Source organism: Panthera uncia (assembly GCF_023721935.1).
Source record: "Panthera uncia isolate 11264 chromosome B3 unlocalized genomic scaffold, Puncia_PCG_1.0 HiC_scaffold_1, whole genome shotgun sequence".
Taxonomy (NCBI): Eukaryota; Metazoa; Chordata; class Mammalia; order Carnivora; family Felidae; genus Panthera; species Panthera uncia.
The window spans coordinates 32371419-32390970 of record NW_026057582.1 but is presented as its reverse complement, the minus strand read 5'-3'; the positions used below and the strand labels follow the sequence as shown (position 1 = coordinate 32390970).

The window sequence follows — 19552 nt, the reverse complement described above, 5'->3', positions numbered from 1 at the left end:
CCCAATATGAGAGAAGCCATGTAAGCTCTATATATTGCTGAGCCTTCAGATATGGCCAGAGAAATGTGCTTGTGAAGAGAAAGAGGAAGATGGTTCACCCAGGGACCATTTATGGAGGAGGCCGAGTACCAAAATCAAGTGCGTAGCTTTAGCCATTTCTTATCAGAAAGTCTGGACTAGAAAGATGAGTTCTCAGGATTTTCCTGAGAAAGGAATTCTATTTTTATTTGGATTTTGAGAGATTATCTCTGTAACTTCCCACAGTCAGAGGCTGAACTCCTGGATGACCCTCGCAGTATAATGAGCAGGATGGCCTAGGCCTTGTGTACTCATGGAAAGTGCAACATAGCTTGCCTTGTTGGTTTTTCTGGAGATATCACATTTGGGTTACAGGGGTTCAGCCAGTCTTTGGTTGTCACGCAGAGCAGTTTTATGGGAATAGTTGTATAATGCTAACATCTGTAGACTGAGAGCTTGACTGCTGGGAAAGACCGTGTATCTTGGGAGCTAATTCTTGGTAAATAAAATATTCAACACTTCCCCCACCCTTGCCTGGGCACAGGCACCATTCCATCTACCATTTCCATCTGTATTAGTGGATGAGCTATGTGCATATTTTCTTATCACCTTGCAGTATACATTTTTGGCAAATTAAAGAGCAAAGCAAAGACCCTTGGCCTTTTAACTTTTCTGCTTTCTTGGTATTTCCACATGCGATAGAATATTAAAAGGTTAGAGGATTTCTCTTTCAAGATTTCTGATGAGGAGATACAGACTGACTGATAGCCACATGCCTGCTGTCCTCAGTTTCAAGTCTATATTCCTATTTCTCCTTTTCCATGACGCCTCTCTTGCCCACTCTGTTTAAAATGTCAACCTGTTGCCACACATTATACCAAATCCCTTTACTCTAATTTGTTTCCTGTAGAAATGATCACTTGTGACATACCATGTAACTTACCACATTTTGTATTCATTGTCTGCCTTCCCCTGGTAGAATACAGACGCCACAGGGCGAGGATTTCTTGCTCTTTTATTTGCATTGTATGCCTAAGTGCCTAGAACAGTGCCTGGTGCATAATTAAACCTTTGGTAAATATTCCTTGAATAAATGAGCCAACATCCCAGTGACAGGAGAACTAATATAGTGTGGTGATAAAAAACTTGGGCTTTGGAGTCAAATGATCCTGGATTTAAATCTCAGCTTTGCCACTTAGCAGCTGTATGTCTTTAGAAAGTGAATTAACCTCGGGGCACCTGGATGGCTCAGTCAGTTGAGGGTCGGACTTCGGCTCAGGTCATGATCTCATGGTTTGTGAGTTGAAGCCCCGTGTCAGGCTCTGTGCTGACAGCTCAGAGCCTGGAGCCCACTTCAGATTCTGTTTCCCTCTTTCTCTACCCCTCCCCCACTTACACTCTGTCTCTCTCTCTCTCTCAAAAATAAACATTAAAAATTTTTTAAGAAAGTGAATTAACCTCTCTGAGCCTCAGTTTTCTCATCTGTAAAATAGGGATTTTAGCACTGATCTTGCTGGTGTGTTGTATGCTATCAAAAGAGATAGCATAGCATGGTGACCAAGAGGCAAGACTTTGCATTCTAGTAAATCTGGGGTCTGGGCTTTAGCTTCAAGTTCTGGTTCTTCCATGACCTTTTGCTGTATTTGTGAACTCTGTAAACTCACTTTCTTTGCCTTTAAAATGGGTATAATACTATGCCCTGAAAAATAGGACAGTGATCAGAATTAAAGAGAGGTAATCCAAAGTAGGGCTTAGCAGACTAACCAGCTCATAGTAAGGGATCAATTAATTTGGACTCTTCTGGGAACAGTGATGATAATTTTGAAGTTAGGCTCATTGCTCATACAGAGTAACTGCTTAATAAATGGTATGTTTGAAAAAAGAACAATATTAGGACTTTGGGAACCTCCTAAATTAATGTCACCGTTTTTCTTGAATTCTCTCTTCTCCAGGGGAGGTAAAGCAAATACCTGTTATCTCTGTGAGATATTTGTTTCACCTTGAAAATGGAATGATGAACAATTTTTATGTGCCATACTCCTTCCTTTGTTCCAAAATAAGACAGTTCTGTTATGATTTCAGGGGTTATTTTTGAATTTTGGAGGACTGAGTTGCCACAGGGGCTCTGCCCCACCAGGTCATCATTAGGCGGACTTTATGTAACTTGGGTGTTTAGTCAGCTTGTTCAGAACTAATGAAGTTGGCTCTAGAAGCTGTGGTTTGGGGAGATTGTGATAGCTCAGGGTTTCCATTGGCTTCCACTTCCTTCTGTGAGAGATGCTTCTTCCCCCTTCTGCTCATTTGCTGTGTGAGTCTCAGCAAGACATTTCACCTCAATCAGACCTTCTAACTGTATGGCCCAGGTATGAATCCATGCTCTGTCTTGTTGTGCCCTGGCCAAGTTACTCAACTTCACTGTACCTTATTCTCCACCTTTGTAAATAGGTAGGTAGGTAGGTAGGTAGGTAGGTAGACAGATAGACAGACAAATAAAAAAGGAATGGTCCTACACTACAGGGTTTTGTGAGGATTGAATGAGCTATTACATGTAAAGAGTACTTTAAAAGTACTCAATGATGTTTATTATTATGTCATTTACTAAAAAAATAAAATAATCCGGTACTGTAATATTTTAAGTTTATGAACACTTTCTATATTTTGAAAGCTCAGGAACCTCAGCTTCTCTTGGGGTCTCGAAAGCACGTGGTGAAGAATATCTTTGCTTGAAAAGAGCCACCAGGTGTCCACTGTGTCTTAAAGAGGTGATCAAATGCAGTGCCTCTCAGTTCGTGCAAGGAGGGAGATGATAGGGATCAACAGGGTTGTTGTGAGGATGCTCAGAGCAGCGTGGGGAAGACCCTGAGGTCAGGGCAGCCCCTTGGGAGGAAGCTGCCACCCCAGTCAGGAAGGTCTCACAAGGTGGATTTTAACTGGTGATCTGGCCTGAGCCAAATTTCAGCCCAGAGCTTATCACATTCAGGTGGACCTGCCCCTGTTCATGGTCCCAAAGCTCCCAGACCAGACTGAGCTATAAATTGTTAATTTGACAATGAGAAAGCTGTTCTGTGCACTGGATAGGCACGCTGGTCTAATTAGCACATTTTCCTTTCAAAGCAAGTTACATGTGGAAGCAAATCATCGGAAGGTTACTTGGTTAAGTATGGAGTCAATAATGTGGGAGCTACGTGATTTGGATGTTGACGGTGGGTGTCGGTTAGCCTGCTGCCTCTATCTCCGCAGCCCAGATCTACCTGCCAGGTGGTCCATGTGCTCACCTGAGTCACACAGAGCCCCCTGACAGACCTAGTCAGGTTTTGAATCCACACAGCCATCATTTGTCTCTCTGGGTATCCTTTATATATATTAGTTTTTGGCTAACTTCCTCCTCACGTGTTTCTGGTGCGTTTTCTTAATGTAAATTTTATTTTTCATCAAAGTAAGGCATGTATATTGTTATATAAATCTAATAATACTTAAATCAAAAAACAGCATTTCCCTGCCCCAAATCTGCTTCTCGAACCCTTTGATTCCTACTCTCTGGGAGCAGCCATTTTCAAATTGCTGAGTTGTTGATTCTGCTAGTTACCTCCCCATTTCTTTCTTTTTTTTTAATGTTTTATTTTACTTTTGAGAGAGAAAGAGACAGAGTGTGAGCGGGGAAGGGGCAGAGAGAGAGGGAAACGCAGAATGTGAAGCAGGCTCCAAGCTGTCAGCACAGAGTCTGATGCAGGGTTCGAACCCATGAGCTGCGAGATCATGACCTGAGCCAAAGTCAGGTGCTTAACTGACTGAGCCACCCAGGCACCCCTACCTCCCTATTTCTAAATGATATGCTTGAATTGCTATTTCTTGATGTTTTTATTGAAGATGATTCTATGAAAGATGACCATTGAATCCCCATCCTCCCTTTCAGTTTCACTTTTCGCTTCTTTCCGGTGTGGTCTTATCTTAATATTTAGTTAAAACCATATTTAACGTTTATGTTGTGCCAATGTAAGTATTCATGGAGAGCTACAAAATGTACCATGATTATGTTACCTCCTTTCTTTCTCCTTCCTTCTATTTTTTTAATTTCCCTTTGGGACATACTTCTCCGCCCATTCTCCATCTTTAAATTAATAAGGGCATTTGAAACCTTAACTGCCGTACCTTCACCACACCTAACAAAATTAACAAGTCATTAATATCATCCAATACCTAGCCTCTATTCAAATTTCCCTGATTGTCTCAAAGATGTCCTTTTACAGTGGTTAATTTGAATAAGGACCTAAATAAAGCTCACAAATTATACTTGGTTGTTATATTCCCTAATATTCTTTTGTTCTATAATAGCACCCCCTCTACCCCTCTTTTGTTTGTGATGTTGATTTGTTGGAGAAATTGGATGTAGAGTGCTACACATTCTAGATTTGGTAGATGGTTTCCTCATAGTGTTGTTTAAATTGTTCTTCTGTATCCTATAAATGGGTGGTTATTGGATTAGGGCTTAGATTTTTTAAGTAAAAATATTCTATAGGTGGTGCTGTTTACTTCCTATTTTATCATGTCACAAGACAATAATGTCTTGTACCACCTTTAATGGTGATTAAATTGATTACTGGGTTCAGATGATGGCATCTGATCATTCTGTTGCCAAGTTCCTTGTCAACTTTTCACCTAATCCATTGATGATCATTACCCAGATCCATCATTTTATGGGGTACATATTCTGTCCTTTCATTGTGCAATTCAGTTCTGAGCCAGTAAGTGCTGATTACCTAGTTTGACTCCAGTTTAACTCTAAGTACTACCAAATAGCTGACTGAATTTACATGAAAGTAATATGCTGGTGTGTTATATTGATTAATGTTTTTATGTGAACCTCTAGTTGAGCTTTGCTGTTGGCTTAGAAAACAGAAACAGAAAAGTGGAAAGCTTTCTTGTCAGTCATGTTGAAAAGTAACTGGCAGAGAAAAAAATTTTTTTAAGAAGTGGAACAAATTAGAAAACTCTGCTTTAGTTTCTAATGCCTCCTTTCTCCAGGGTGGGAAAACTCTGCAGTCTAAAGGGGTCTTCTTTGCCTGTGAAAGAATTGGAGGGAAGCTACCAGAATGGACACAGAACACAGTCATTTGAGGACTTTTTGATTGCTGTTGTGTTTTAGTTTTCACTCCCCTAATTGCTAAGAAGTCTTTCATAAAGATTTTCCCTAAACCCTGCTGCATATGAATTAGGGCTTTTCCTTTCCTCTGCATTGGGACTGGTGCCCTTTGATGCATTTTAGCAGAATTTAGCTTCTAAATACAATTTGAAACATACATACGTGCATGCACACACGATTCTCTCAATTGACATTATTATTATTATTATTATTATTTTTTTTTATTTTTTTTACTGCAAGGACCTGCCCTGTAGGAGCCAAATTCAGTGGCAGGATGGAACTATGGAGGCACCTTCCACCTCCTTCTTGCAAGGCCCTAGTGTCTCTTGGCTGGGGAGCATTTTTCCATGCTTTTTAAAGACCTGTTTGGATTAAAATGAATTCCTGGTGTAAATGCCTGGTCTGTTATTGATACAGGTTGGTTACCTTTGTAGTGACTTCCAGTATTCCAGAATTTAAGTCCTCCTCTAAAATACTCTGTAGTTCAAATTCTCATAATATCGGGGCCTCTTCTGCCATTTATAAAAACCTTTCACATAACTTTCAATGACTAAATTGCACCCTTATTTCAAGGCCCAGATCAAATGACACTTTCCCTGGGTCCCCCAGTGAGAAGCCATCTCTTCCCATCTTCTAGACTCCAGTGGCTCCCTCTTTTCATCCTCTTATGACAAGGATTGTTTGCTCCCTTTCATTATAGTTTGTTTCCATACTCATGTTGCTTCTCCCTTTTAACAGAAAAATATCAGTCTTGTCTTTGTTTTGTTTTGACCATGACTAGTATGTAATAAATATTTTATCAGCATTTTAAATTGTAAAAACTGAATAAAATGACTTGAGTAATTTTATTTTGTCAGATATCCAGCTTCTATTTCAGTTATGCTTCAAATATCTACAGGGGACTCTGTCAGTCAGATGTAGGGCCAGATATTCTATTTCAGAAGAGGGAGGAAAAAATGCGTAGAGGAATTAACCTGGAATTTGGAGTCAGAAGACTAGATTCAACACCCATCTCAATCACTCCAGAGTCACTGCTTTAGAGTAGTTGCTATGTTACTGGGTGCCCTCCCTGGTAGTCTGAAGATCTGTAGCAAAAGTCAGGTAAGACAATCTAAGATCTAGCTCATTAGAAAGAAGGAAGGGGAGAAAAGACTGTGTGGATTTATGAGTAGCAGTGGATGGTACAGGGATGGAGTCTTGGGCTCTCACAGCCCTTCATCATGGTGCTGGCTGGGGAAAGAGGTCCAGGAGGGATTCCACTCTATAGATGTGTTGGGAAGGATGAGTGTACAAAACTCATGGGGGTGCTCATTAGAAAGAAGATGGTGAGGGTTGGGGAGGGAAGCCATAAATATACACTTTACTCTTTAATCCCTTGCAGTCTTGCCCAAACCTACCAGTCCCAGATACAGCTTTTTCTCACTTCTTGCTTCCACTGTCCTCTCTTAGGAACTACTTGGCTGAAATAATAAATGGAGACTTCTATTTAACTTCTAATAAACACAACCAGCGCTTGAATAGCTTCACATTAGTAACAGAGGACCACCTTCAGGGAGAGCATAGAGATTCTAACACTACTGATAGTTACCTCTGTAGAGAGAGGAAATAAAACCAAGATCCCGCTGTTTTGGGCATCACAGCTTCGCAAGTGGCTTCTCCTTGTTTCAGAAAGACATTGAGACCCAGCTTTCACATGGAAGTTATTCCTTAACCATCAGTCTGCCTCCCTGTGGGAGGTGCACTCTCCTTCAGGATCTAAGAGTATAAAGAGCATGGGATCTGGAGTCAATAGGCCTGAGTTTGGGTCCATTTATGTGCCATAGTAAACTTTAGGCTACTCACTTTTCCTCTCTGATGTGGAAAGAGGTGTAATACCTACCTTTTCACTAGATGATAAGGAGGTTCAGATGAGATTTTGTATTTGTATATGTGTGTGTATATAGCCCCTTCATTTTTCTGAAGCAACATAGGGAATGCTTCCCTATTACCAAGTTATTTCAAAAGCTACATCTTGCTATGGGTGAGAATCGGAGCCATGTTGTGGTCTAATGGCTCTTCTGCTTACTAGTGTGAGCAGTTCCCTCCACCTCTTGGCACCTTGCTTTTGTCTCTTGTGAAATGGTCAAGAATATCAGACGTCCAGAGAAGGAAGTTATTTGAGGTAGAAAATGTGCAAGGTAGACTCTACAGGACTGGTGAGTTACCATGACGCTGTCTCCACTACTACCTATTTCATTTCTTCCAGCAGCATTTAGAATACCACAGTAGTTTTCCAGATGCCGTGCTTGAACATGGTGTGTCTGGTTGAAAGAAATGATTTTGGAGTCACATAGACGTGGCTGCTAGCTGCAAGCTATGCAAGTTACAGAATAACTTTATCCCAAAAGTGGAAGAATAATGTCACCTACTGCCTAAGGTTGCAGTAAGGATGAAAGGAGGCTATGTAAATAAGGCATTGGGCATACTGTTTGGCACCCGCTGGGTACTCAGTAAGTATTAGTTTTCTTCCCTTGGGCTACATTTGGCTCTACAGATTTTAACTTGATCAAATCACATTTATTACAAGTTCCAAGTAAGGCATGGTACTGCATAGGTACTTTAATCTTAGGGTGCTAAGGGACCGTCAGGTTGGGATGAAGGGCAGAGGGAGACAGTTAAGTTTGTTTCTTAACTAACAATAGTGGTATCTCACCTCCTTGCCCTGATTCTGAGCCTGCTGAGTCACTGTTGCAGCCCCTTAGCCCCATGATCTCTGGCTGTGCCATGGAATACAGCAAAGCCCACAAGAAACCAGCACTAATAAATGGCAGATCATTTTGAGGGATTTTTGTTTGCGTTCCTATGCTTGGTCCCCTGGTGAGATAGGAAACCTTTAATAAGACTTTTCCTAAATGATGCTGCATGTGAAATGTGGATTTTTTTTCCCTCTCTGTTCTCCTAACAAATGACCATTTCATGAGGTTTCCTTTCATTTTTTTTTTCTTCTTCTTTCCTGCTTCTCAGTACATTCCACAAAGAGCTTATTCCTCTGCTGGTTACTGATTGATGGTTCTACTCTGTGTGCCCTTTAATTTTGCAATAAACCAACAAGGAGTTGAGACCACAAACTTAAAGAGAATTGACTTATTTATTTGACTGGATTCACTGGAGTAACAGGCAGATTTAGTCATTTCAGTGTGGTCCTGGGGAGGGCAGGAGGAGTCCGTGAGCAGGAAGGCTGTGCTGTAAATAACCAGACAGAGAAGAGCTTCCTTGTTCTCCTGTTCCAAAGCAGCTGGGCATTCGTTTTGCAGTGGCTATCCCTTTCCAGGCCTGGATGGGATCAAGAAGTCTTCCACAAGACTTGTCCACAGCTCCAGGATTCTGAATTCAGTGGGACTTCAGATATGCAGAAATGGAAAGCCACCACCCACAGGTCCCACGTTCCTTTTTTTCAAAGGGGATCATGGTGATGCCCCTTAAATGACTGCAGGCATGGCTGCAAACCTACCCGGGTCACCAGTCCTTCCAGGCCTGGCCTCTTGGCTGGATGATGTCAAGAACCAAGAATAAACCTCTGCCCCAACTACCTCCATCCCTGCTGGGTCTTCACCGTAAGACCAGGGCCTCCACCACAGTGCACCAGCACTAAAACCTTTTGTGAATCAATTACCAGCCATGTGAAGAAGCAGTTGATTCACCATCGTGTGGTGTAGCCAGTCTGCAAAGAAATGCAAACACTGCAAGTTGGAAAGCAAGAACACACTTTTTGAGTGGTCGCATGGATCCTAAGTAAACTAAAGATAGCCCTTTCAGGGTATTTAAAAACACAGATACCATTATCATTAATATTTAAGGATTGCAGCATACCCAGTGCTGTTCTCTGTGAGTTGAAGCGGAGCTGGGAAGATAACTGCCCGAATGGAATTTGTCCCAGCTGTGAGCTCCTTGCCCAGATCCCAGTGTTGTTTGTGGCTCTACCTCATTTAACCAGCTAGCTGCCTGTTCTCGTTCTGCTCTCATGTGGCAACCTTTCTTCTGAAACTCTTGTCATCACATTTTAGCAGAAGTGAAAATATTAGCAGAAGGTTCATGGCCAAGACAGAAATAGAATCCAGGAGCCTGTGTCTTTTCTTTTGCCATACCTGCTGGAGCATGGTTCCTCCCTGGACTGAAGACTCAGTGTTTCCAGCTCTACCAAACGGCATTCTAACAGCCGGCTGCTGAAAGTTTGTCTTACTCTTAAACATTTGGTACAGTTTTCCTTTAATGTGATTTTGCATTAAATAATATGGCACTTGGTCAGTCTGATGCCAGCAAATGCCATGCACTGAAGAAATGGATCAACAAATGTCCATGAGGCTGTGAATTTTCCTGTCAAGAACATTTTGTGTGGAAGAACCAGCATGCACTAGAGGTCCAGACAGACCTAGTGTGAATCTGGCTCTTCTGTGTGCTAGCTACGTAGTCTCAGAAAATTGCTCAATGTCTCTGAACCTCAGTTTCCTCATCTTCAAAATTATGATAATAATGTTTGCCTCATTGAGGTGTGAGGATGAAATGAGCTAATGTATGTAAAGCACTTGGTACAGGGTTGTATCCACAGGAAGCAGACATTAGTTTCCTCCCTTCTCCCTTCCCGCTTTTAGAATGGGGACAGGAAGGCAAAAACACGTGAAATCTCAGAACATTTACACTGTAGGTAGAGAGGTAAGAATAACATGTGACATAGAGAAAAAAATCCTCGTACCGAATTACTTGGTACCGATTCTAAAATGGGAGCATTAGGAACTGAGAGATCAGTTAGTTGCAGAGAGCATGGTTGGGAAAGACTTCATGGAAGAGGTGGGATTTGAACTGGCTCTGCAAAGATGGAAGCGTGAAGAAGAGTGAAGAAGGACATTTCAGCCTGGGGCACTTGGCATGGGGATGAGAGCTGGAGTGAGTGAACCAGGAGAAACAGAGAGATAGAGTGAGGATGTCATAAACCTCAGTGTTCCCACCGGAAAAACTGGCGTGGGTAGATTAATAAGTAAAAAGCTAATAGTTGTTAGGCACCTGCTAGGTATTAGGCACTGTCTTAAGTGCTTTCTGTGCTAACTCATTTATCCTCACAACAGGTACAATTGTTATCTCATTACACCGTTGAAGAAAGTGAGGCACAGAGAGATTAAGTAATCTACCTGAAATGATACAGCTGGGTGGTGGTGGAGCTGAGACAGAGACCCCGGGAGGTCTGGTTCAAGAGCCCACCCTCCTAGCATACAACAGCAGCTTCAGTTACTGCCCAGCTTCCCTCATGAGGTAGTGAGGATCAACTGAGACCATTCTGTGAACATCCTCTGAAAAATATAAAGCATCAGGGGTGCCAGGGTGGCTCAGTAGGTTAAGCGTCACACTCTTGATTTCAGCTCAGGTCATGATCTTGCGGTTCCTGAGTTCAAACCCCACATCGGGCTGTTCACTGGCAGTGTGGAGCGTGCTTGAGATTCTCTCTCTCTCTGCCCCTCCTCTGCTCTCTCTCTCTCTCTCTCTCTAAATAAACAATTTTTTAAAAATCTAAGAGAAATAAAGCATCACACACACATGAAATGCTGCCATTATTCTTGTTAATGACATTAGATGAGAGGTGAACATCAAGATAGGCAACGCAAAATGAGGAAGGAAAAAATTATAGGATAGCACTTCTCTGCAGTTATATTTAGCAGCTCATGTCCCTCACCATCCCCTCTAGCAACTCAGAGGCCTGACAAAACCTCACACTTCCTCTTAGGACAGCACTCTGGGGGGCCATTCCCAAGCCACCAGGGTACACATTGGAGATTCTAAAAGCCTATTTGTCATCTGGCATTGGGGCTTGTGCCTTGAGTATGATTTGCCCTTGGCCAGGACATCATTTTATGGGCCTGTAGCACATGATTGGGAGCTGGCTTGTTAGTGACTGTGATCAAAGATTTCCACTCCAAGGGCATTGCCATGGAGGGAGGCCCGTCCTCACTCATTATGTAAATATTTAGCCATTTTAATGTATTTGTTCTGGCCATTCTTCTTCTGTCTCTCTTATGTTGACTCTGTTTAATTGTAGGTTATTATTGTTTGTGTATGTTGATGTCATTTATTTAAGTATGGACACAAACGGATAGCTTCAGCTCCCAACTCCCTGCCCCCCTTATAAAAAACACGCCTTACACAATATCCCTTCTATGAGGATATCAAATAGTTTTTGTTCAAAGGCGTATCTGATGAGGCTGCTATCTAGGATATTTGTTCTTAGGCAGATGTTTTGACCTCCTTTTGAACAGGTTGTGAATGACCTTTGCTCTCATTTTATGCTACAGATTCACTTTGGAGATAGAATACATCTCCAATACATGAATGCAATGCACCCAGTTACTGAGTTTGGAGAGCTCTTGGAATGCCATTTGCCTTAGTGGCCTAGAAATACAGAAGTCAGATTAGTGTTGGCTCATCCTCCTTTGGAGGCTTCTCAGAGGTGGGGTGGAAGTCAGTGGCCCCTCTGGGCTTCAGCTCCTCCCTACTTAAGCCACTATAAGAATGGCTGGGGCTGGAGTATAGCAGAGTTGGTGTTTATCAGACTGGACTCCCCCAAGAGCTGTATTTTCAGACCCCTGGGAGCAAGTGACTCAACACAACTATTTTCTTGATCTCAAATGAGTCTCAGGAGGGGAAATCAGTCAATAGCAGCCGCCTGTGATGGACTGATCATGAAGCTGTGTCTTTCTAACCCTCCTTGCAAATAAAAAGAGGGGAATCCCCAGAGCCCAGGCGTACACGTGAATAGAAAGCACCATCAAGTAACAAAAACACCTAAAAAGGTCAGCAGAAACTCAGGGGGCTGTTGGAAATTCACCTCCCCTGCCTTTCTGTGGTGCTCAGTGGGCAGTAATGGAGTGGGCGAGGACAACCAAACAAACCACGCAAAAGCGACTTGGCCACAAGAAATACATGGTGCAGTGAAGGCTGGTAGGAAGGTTTCTTCCACATCTGTGAACCTCAGAGTCATCCAGCAATTGGCCTTGTCCATTTCCAAGCCCCAGCTGGCCAGAGGCCTATTTGATCCCATGCTAATGGCAAAATTTCATACAGTTGGAGAGTGCACCTTTAGAAGCCACTGTGAACACACTGTCGCAGTTCACCGATGGTGCATGTTATTTCCTGCAACAACCCTGAGATCACTGACAGGATGTCGCCAAGGTTGGGCTGCAGGTGGAAACAGCACACCAGGCTGCTGTTTGTGGCCTCATTACAACTGTCACCCCATTTGAGACCCGGAACCAGCATGTGTTAACCTCAGCCCCATCAGAGCCAGTGGAACAGCATGTTGACAGTGGAACCATAGCTTTTCACACCTACACAGTAGCTGCCAGCCCAGTTTCCACTGCATTCCCTCGCATGTGTACCCCTGGAGAAGTAGGCCAAAAAGAAAGCCACCCTACAGTGCTACAGTTTTCTTGGATGTTTATTTTGACCAAATGGCAGGCACAGTTTTACTTCAATGCATTTCCTCTGAACTCAGTGGTCTAGACAATGGCTAACATGAGACAGAAACAGTATTATTATCAATCTCTGTATGATTGAGTGTGTGTTTGTGCAAAGCTGTGGAGATTCATTTCTCTTCATCTATGTGGCCTCATACTGAGCCAATATCTTCATCAGGGACTCTCCTACCTGAGGGACTCTCCTACTAAACAGTGTTTCTTGAGCATTGCCTGTGAATTCCACAGTGAAACCTACAACAGATTTTCCTCCAGGTCCATAATAAGAGGTTTGAATTTTTATCGAGATTTGAAAGTATTCTCACCATAAATGCAAAATTATTTGAAGTTGTGTCCCTCATTTTTTTTTCCTCCTCTCTTCCTCAGCCACTGCCAATTGGTTCTGTGTAAAACAGATTTCTTAAGGGTAGATGATGAGAAACAATGATAAGGTGGAATTTTAAGTATAACACTCATCCTAACGCAAATTGAAATGTATAACATTTTGGGGGCACCTGGATGGCTCAGTTGGTTAAGCGTCTGACTCTGGATTTTGGTTCAGGTCACGATCTTGCGGTTCATGAGTTTGAGCTTGTAGGTCTCTGTGCTGACGGCACGGAGCCTACCTGGGATTCTCTTTCTCTCCCTCTCTCTCTGCTCCTCCCCTACTCATGTGCGTTCTCTCTCTCTCTCTCCCCCCCCAAAATAAATAAATAAATAAAACTTAAAAAAATAGATTTAAGAAATGTATGACATTTTTCATAGCAGCCTGCTACATTTAAAGCCATTCATTATACATTTTTTTCTTGACATCTATTATGGACCCAACACTTTTTAGGTATAGAGAGGTTAGGAGCATTTTCCAGAATTGCACAGCAGACTAGCGACACAGCCAGAAATAAAAGGCAGGCTGCCTGACTCCCACAACAGTGTTTTCTTCAAGTCAAATTGAAGTTTGGTCCTTTTGCCACAAATATTTTGAAAGGAAAATCCCCCACAGCCTTTCAGATTTTCCCAGAGAACAATTGTAATGCAGACCTTCAAGCAGGCTGGAATACTAAAACCTTATCAGTTCTTTATTCTAGAACTGACAGTTGATATTTATTTTCTGGGCTGAAGCTAAAGAAAAAAATGATTATTTTTTCATAGTGGAATGATTGATAATTTCCCAGAGCTTGGCAAAATTAAGCCAGGGAATAGTAAAACCAGATCTGTGATGCTCAAACTCCAACGGTATTTGGTCTGACTTTTCCTCACAACAAATACGGGGTATCTCTTTTCAATGCTGGAAGCGACAGGAAGGAGTTGGGATGGGGAGCTGTCAGGGAAGAAGCATGAGTCTGTGAGTGTGGGCCTCTAGGCATGCCCTTGTGGGCGCTTACCCTGTCCCTGCACTGCACCCAGAGCTCCCCACCACCCCTCCTGTCCTCCCCCACTTTCCTACCCCCACCCCATTTCCCTCTCACTCCCTGCTTCTAGGCAGCAGATGGGTTGGGGCAGACACTGTCATGGTTGGGAAGCAAGAGGAGAGTTTGGTGAAAACCACTCCAGGGCCTTTCTCTCAAGCCTTGGTGATGAAAGGACTCAATGAACCTTAACAATTTCTCACAGGAAAATTCCGGCCTCTGTCTTCTTAAAAGCAGGACATTCAGCGACCCTTAAACAGAGCCAGGATTAAAACCCAGAATTTTTCTGACTTATCCAAGACCTATAGTTTAGGTAGAAAGGCTCGAGCACTGTCCTATCTGGCAATTAGGATCATTTTAGATACCAAAAATAACAGTTTAAGAAAGTGTACCTTGGGCAGATAGACCATTTTCAATGCAAACAGAAGAAAAACTTAAACCATGCCTTCAGAGCCTCTGAAAAGCAGAGCTCTGTCATTTTGAGAGTGCAAGGTTTGGCGACAGGTAGGCAGTTTGTGAGCACAGCCAGCCCACGGCCTCTGTCTCTGTTGCTTGGATGATGCCCTTTCTCTGGCTGGCCAGGGTATCTGGTGCACTGCCTATTTGCCTAGACAAACAGGAATATCAGGACAATCACTGCACCTAGCCCCACAGGCCCAATTAAAGTGATTTTGAAACTTGTCTGAATCTCTGTGTTAGATTGTAGCAGGTTTCTGCCAGAGAGTGGGTGGGAGGAAGAAGTGGGTGTTTTTATGGGCATAGAAATGCCCCAGAGGTGCCTCATGATTCCTCCAGACCAGCCTCCCCCTTAAACTCCTGCACACAGACCTGGGTTTCATGAAGAGCTTTAGATTCCAGGCCTTCTGTGGGCCTCGGAAATGACAGCCACGTGCATCTGGGGCCACTGAAAATCATGAAGAAGAGAGGCAGAATTCCGCTCAGATCACCTCAAATGCTTGACACTTTGGTGGAAGCTGAAGTTATTTACCTACTTCACTTAGGGTTATTTCATAGCATTCGAATCCAAAAGGACTCTTGTCACAAGATTGGGCTTGTTACAGTGTAGGACTGATAATCTTGTAATTTCTGGACACTAAAAATAATGAACAAAGGAACCTAAGGTCTGGAGAAGTCACTTGTCCTCGGGTCTGAGCTGAGCGTTCTCTCTCCTCTCCTCTGCATGTTGCTGCCTTAGGAGGGAGAGTGGCAGGAGGCCTGCACACCCGTCTTATCTATGCTATTGATCTCAGGCAGGTGACTCTAGTTCACCTTGTAGAAAGTGGGGATTACAAATTTTGCCTCTCACCTGCCCCCACAGAAAGTTGAATGAGGGCATGTGCCATATACTTAGCTCTTTAAAAAAATCTGACTTGTAAATACTGAGTTATTGTTTTGTTGAAAACGAGCCTTTCTTCTGCTATTCTATCCCCAACTGACCATAAATCCATTTTTCGTCACCTTCCAAGAGTCAAATAAAAGGAGCTTCTTTTGGCCTTTGGATCTGACAGTTCTCCACCCTGATTTTTCCAGGGCTGTCTTATTTTCTCTTCTGTCCCCCATTTTCCAGTACTCACCATGGGCTAGAATATACTAAATGGCTACTCCTGGAGTCCCCAGCAGAAATACTTCTAATAGTTCACTGTCAGGTGGATCAGACTAGACACACAGTGGCCCCTGAGGTAGAATGTATTCTGGACCAGGAGCAGGGCGTGTGAGGAGGGTGTAAGGATGAAATAAAACATGAAAAATATAAATAAAAAGGAAGGTACCAGTTATTAAAAGATAACTAAAGACAATCATGAGGACTAACATTTAACCATTTACCTTTGGTCAGGCACTAATGCTGGGGACCTTATATGCATTATCCAGTGTAATGAAACCCTGTGAGTTCAGAATTATCATACCGGAGAGGTTATGAGACTTGTCCAATGTCATACGGCTAGTAAGTGGTAGAACCCAGGGTCTGAACTCCGGTCTGACTCTCAAGCGCTAACCCTACTACTGTGCAAACTGCAGTCACACAAATATAGTACCAAGCATCAGAAGCCCCAAGCTTTCCAATGGAGCAAAGCAGCGGGAAAGCCCTTCTGAAGTGTCAGAACAAATTTTCAGAAACCAGATAGTATTAAGACTCTGTTTATAAACTGTAGTAGTATTTTATAAGTTATTTTAAGAGTGTAGTTTTCAAGTCTCCAGATTGCCTCAGAGGACAACATGTCTATAGGCTTCTGCCCAAGTCATGATTATTTGTAATTGATGCTATTTGAAAATGTTTCCATTCTATCATTTTACTGAACACGGGTTTAGAAAACCACAACAATTTAGTAAGATGGTGTGATTAGCAAACCCCTGAGTTTGGTTGCTATGTATCCTTTCAGTGATTTTGCTTTCTGATGCACAATTAAAAAAAAAAAAAAAAAAAAAGAGGATTATTAGCAAAACCCCCTAGGAGCTGATTCTCTTGCCATTGGAGAGTGAAATGTTTTCTCTTCCATCTAGTCTTCCATTGGGAGTGTAAATTGGAGTGAGTGCCTTCTGAGGGACGTCTGCAGTTTGGTTTTTGGTTCCGCAGAATAGAACTTAATAGTTGGGTATACAAAACCATCATCTCAGGACAAGTTTCCATTATAGTGGAATGGTAATGAAATTGAGGGGAAAAATGAACTGAATATTTTGGTAAATGGCTTGTCTTTTAACTTACAAGTTTCTAGAGAAGACATATGGTGCCTTTACCTCTTTATTTTCTCCTGTATATATGGTAACCTGCCTGGGAAGGTAAGTATTCAATATATATATTTTTTTCATATTACTATTGCCATATCATTAGAGTTATTTCATTTTCACCAAGACATCTTATAGAAGAATCCTCTAAAAAAGTAGAGCTTACCTATTTTTATCTCTCGGAAGCTTCACATTTTAAAAAACTAGGGCGGACAGATACAGTGTTTTGCTCATTGGTAAATAAAACTCCGGTCATGGTATTTTCAGTATCTTATTGACCTGCCTTTAAATAACTGTTATTTTTCTTGCTGGTATTTTAACATAAATTCTTAGCAGTTGAATAAAACTTAAGAAGGACTAAGGATTGGTAGAAACGATCAAGTACTGAAGTATATCCTAATGTAGAAAAATTGTAATTCAGTGTTCTCACATTAGATCCAGTCGTTTGAAGCACGTGGCGTTTACTAACTTATTAACCTATATAACAACAATATATGGCTTCCATTTATTGAATATTTACTATGTGCCGGACATTATGTTAGGTACCTCACATTGATTATCTCACTTCATTCTGGTAAAAATTCTATAAGATAGGTGTGATTTTTACCTATGAATAAATGAAGCTCAAAAGTTTAAGTAACTTTCCCAAGGTGCACAGTGTCAGAGTCAGAATTTGAACCCAGTTTTATTAAACTCCAGAGCATATGCCTTATATTATAAAGAGAGAAATGGACTTCATTTTTATTCATACTCCTAAAAATGAACATTTGTTCTTGAAAGAGCAGGCTGTGATTTGACTGTATAAAGCCATTGCAATTGAAGGCATATAGTATGTGATTCTCACCAGTCCAGATGAAAAGAGGCAATACAGAAGAATATGAAGACAAGGTTAGCAAATACTCAGTAGAAGGCTGCACTGTCTGATCATCGCTACAGCATAGCTAGAGACCCACAAGCCTAGCTGACACAACAAAGACCTTGGAAAGGTCGTCTTTGCTAATAGAGTACTTCATTTCTTTGCCTGACCTTGCCATCATGCTCCACCTCTCAGCCCTCAATTAAACTGCCATTGGTATAGGATTTATAATGTGGCCCTGGTTCATTCAAGAGACAGTGACAGAGGTGTGGCTGAGAAGCTGGACAATAAAGAATAGAGACAGTTTCCATTTCTGTTCAAATTAGGGTGGCAACAAAATCATAGCTGACCCTTGGGACAGACCAAGACAGTCCAACGAGATGCTTATTCCAGATACTAAATGCCTAGTACCCTTTTCAGAAGGGAGGTTTCCTCTGAGTGACCAGGATGCTCACAGTGTTTACGCATCATGGGAACAAAATCTGGAGAAATGATTGTGGCATGAGTCATGTTGTAATGTTCCAGGAGAGAATCTGTAGTGTATTCTTCCTTCAGGGTTCTAAGCAATATAGTAAACTTTATAAGTGAAGATTTTTCAGGAAAAGAATGGTTTCTTGGCTAAATCAAGTGCCACTGTGTGGCAGTGGATCATATGGATTTGAAATGTCATGAGCCTTATTTTGCGTAGGTAGGATTATATTAATTTGTGTTTTAAATACATAGTGAGATTGGAAGTTTTTTGTTGGCGTTCAATGAATTTAAAAGAACAGTGTTGTTCCTTTACAGATGAATCTTATTACAGTTTCACAAATTTGGAAATAAAACTCTGACCTTGAGTTAATAAGGAAGACGCTGTAGGCATTCAAATTTTAAATTACCGCTTTTATTTAGCACTAGCAATGTCTTGGGTTGTGGATATAATCCTAAAAATTGAAGTTTGACAAAATGTGTTCCTATGCATCTTAATTCTCTCTGGGTAGACTTCTGTTACTTAGCTAATATGACAGCACCTCTCAGTCCCAATTTACTCAGCATTGAGAAAGAATTGATTGGTGGTTTAAGCTCTAAAAGAAGCGTGTTTCCCGTTTTCTGTGTTTTCAGTGACCTATAGGTTTTGCTAGATATTCTGGCCTAAAGATAAAACTGATGAAAGTCGGAGATGGGGTTTTCCTACCTGTGTGCTTATCAGTCCTCCCCTGAACCACAGTCTGTCTTTTGAGAGCTCTAATAATTAATTTGCTCTCTTTCTTCTCTCTTCCCCCACCTTCTCCCTGTCTGTTCACAGGTTATCTTGACGAATCAAATTACAACGCATCTAAGTGGAGCCCTAGCTTCCCAGGCAGACCTGGTGTCTCCAGCTGATGATTTGTCCCTGTCTGAAGGTAAGGGATCTGTCCTAGAGGGGCTGAAATCTGACACTGACGTACAGTCCCACGGCCTCTCCTCTCTGCCCCATGTTGCGCGGGGAGATTGGGCTAATAGGCCCTGACCAGTGAACCCGGTCAGAGCCTGGAGGTTTAGCTTAGCCAACTTTCCTGGCATCCAGTCCCTTCTATTTGGAGAGTCTCTTGCCCTGACTCCAGAGGCGAGCTCCCCTTTTCATCTGAGTGAAGCACCCTCATAGACATCCATCACCTCTACCTTGAGCCTTGTCACAGCTCCGTAGGTTGCTTTGGGTCCTTAGTACGAGGGCTGGCAAACTGCTGAGTGGCTTGGTTTTTGAGATTGATGCTCACAGGTTGGCTTTCCTGGTGGTCCCATGGCAATGTAGCCTTTTGCTGGTGCTGGGTGCTTTGGGACTGGCTGAAAGTGTATACTGGCATCATGTGCTGGAGATGGGGCATTCCCAACCAGCTTTACAGAAAGATTAAGAAAAACTCTCCACGTCGGTAAATCTGCAAACTTTTCTCCACCCTCCCATGCTAGCAAAGGTCAG

The 19552-nt window shown here is 42.2% G+C and overlaps 1 protein-coding gene across 2 annotated transcripts in view; it reads left to right on the top strand.

Annotated features, from left to right (window-relative positions):
* Positions 1-19552, top strand: part of RAD51B (RAD51 paralog B) — a 572091-nt gene that overhangs the window by 391523 nt on the left and 161016 nt on the right. For both annotated transcript variants that reach the window (XM_049612601.1, XM_049612603.1), the window contains one exon: positions 18902-18998. In XM_049612601.1, coding sequence (XP_049468558.1) covers positions 18902-18998 — 97 coding nt within the window. The remainder of the gene's footprint in view (positions 1-18901; positions 18999-19552) is intronic.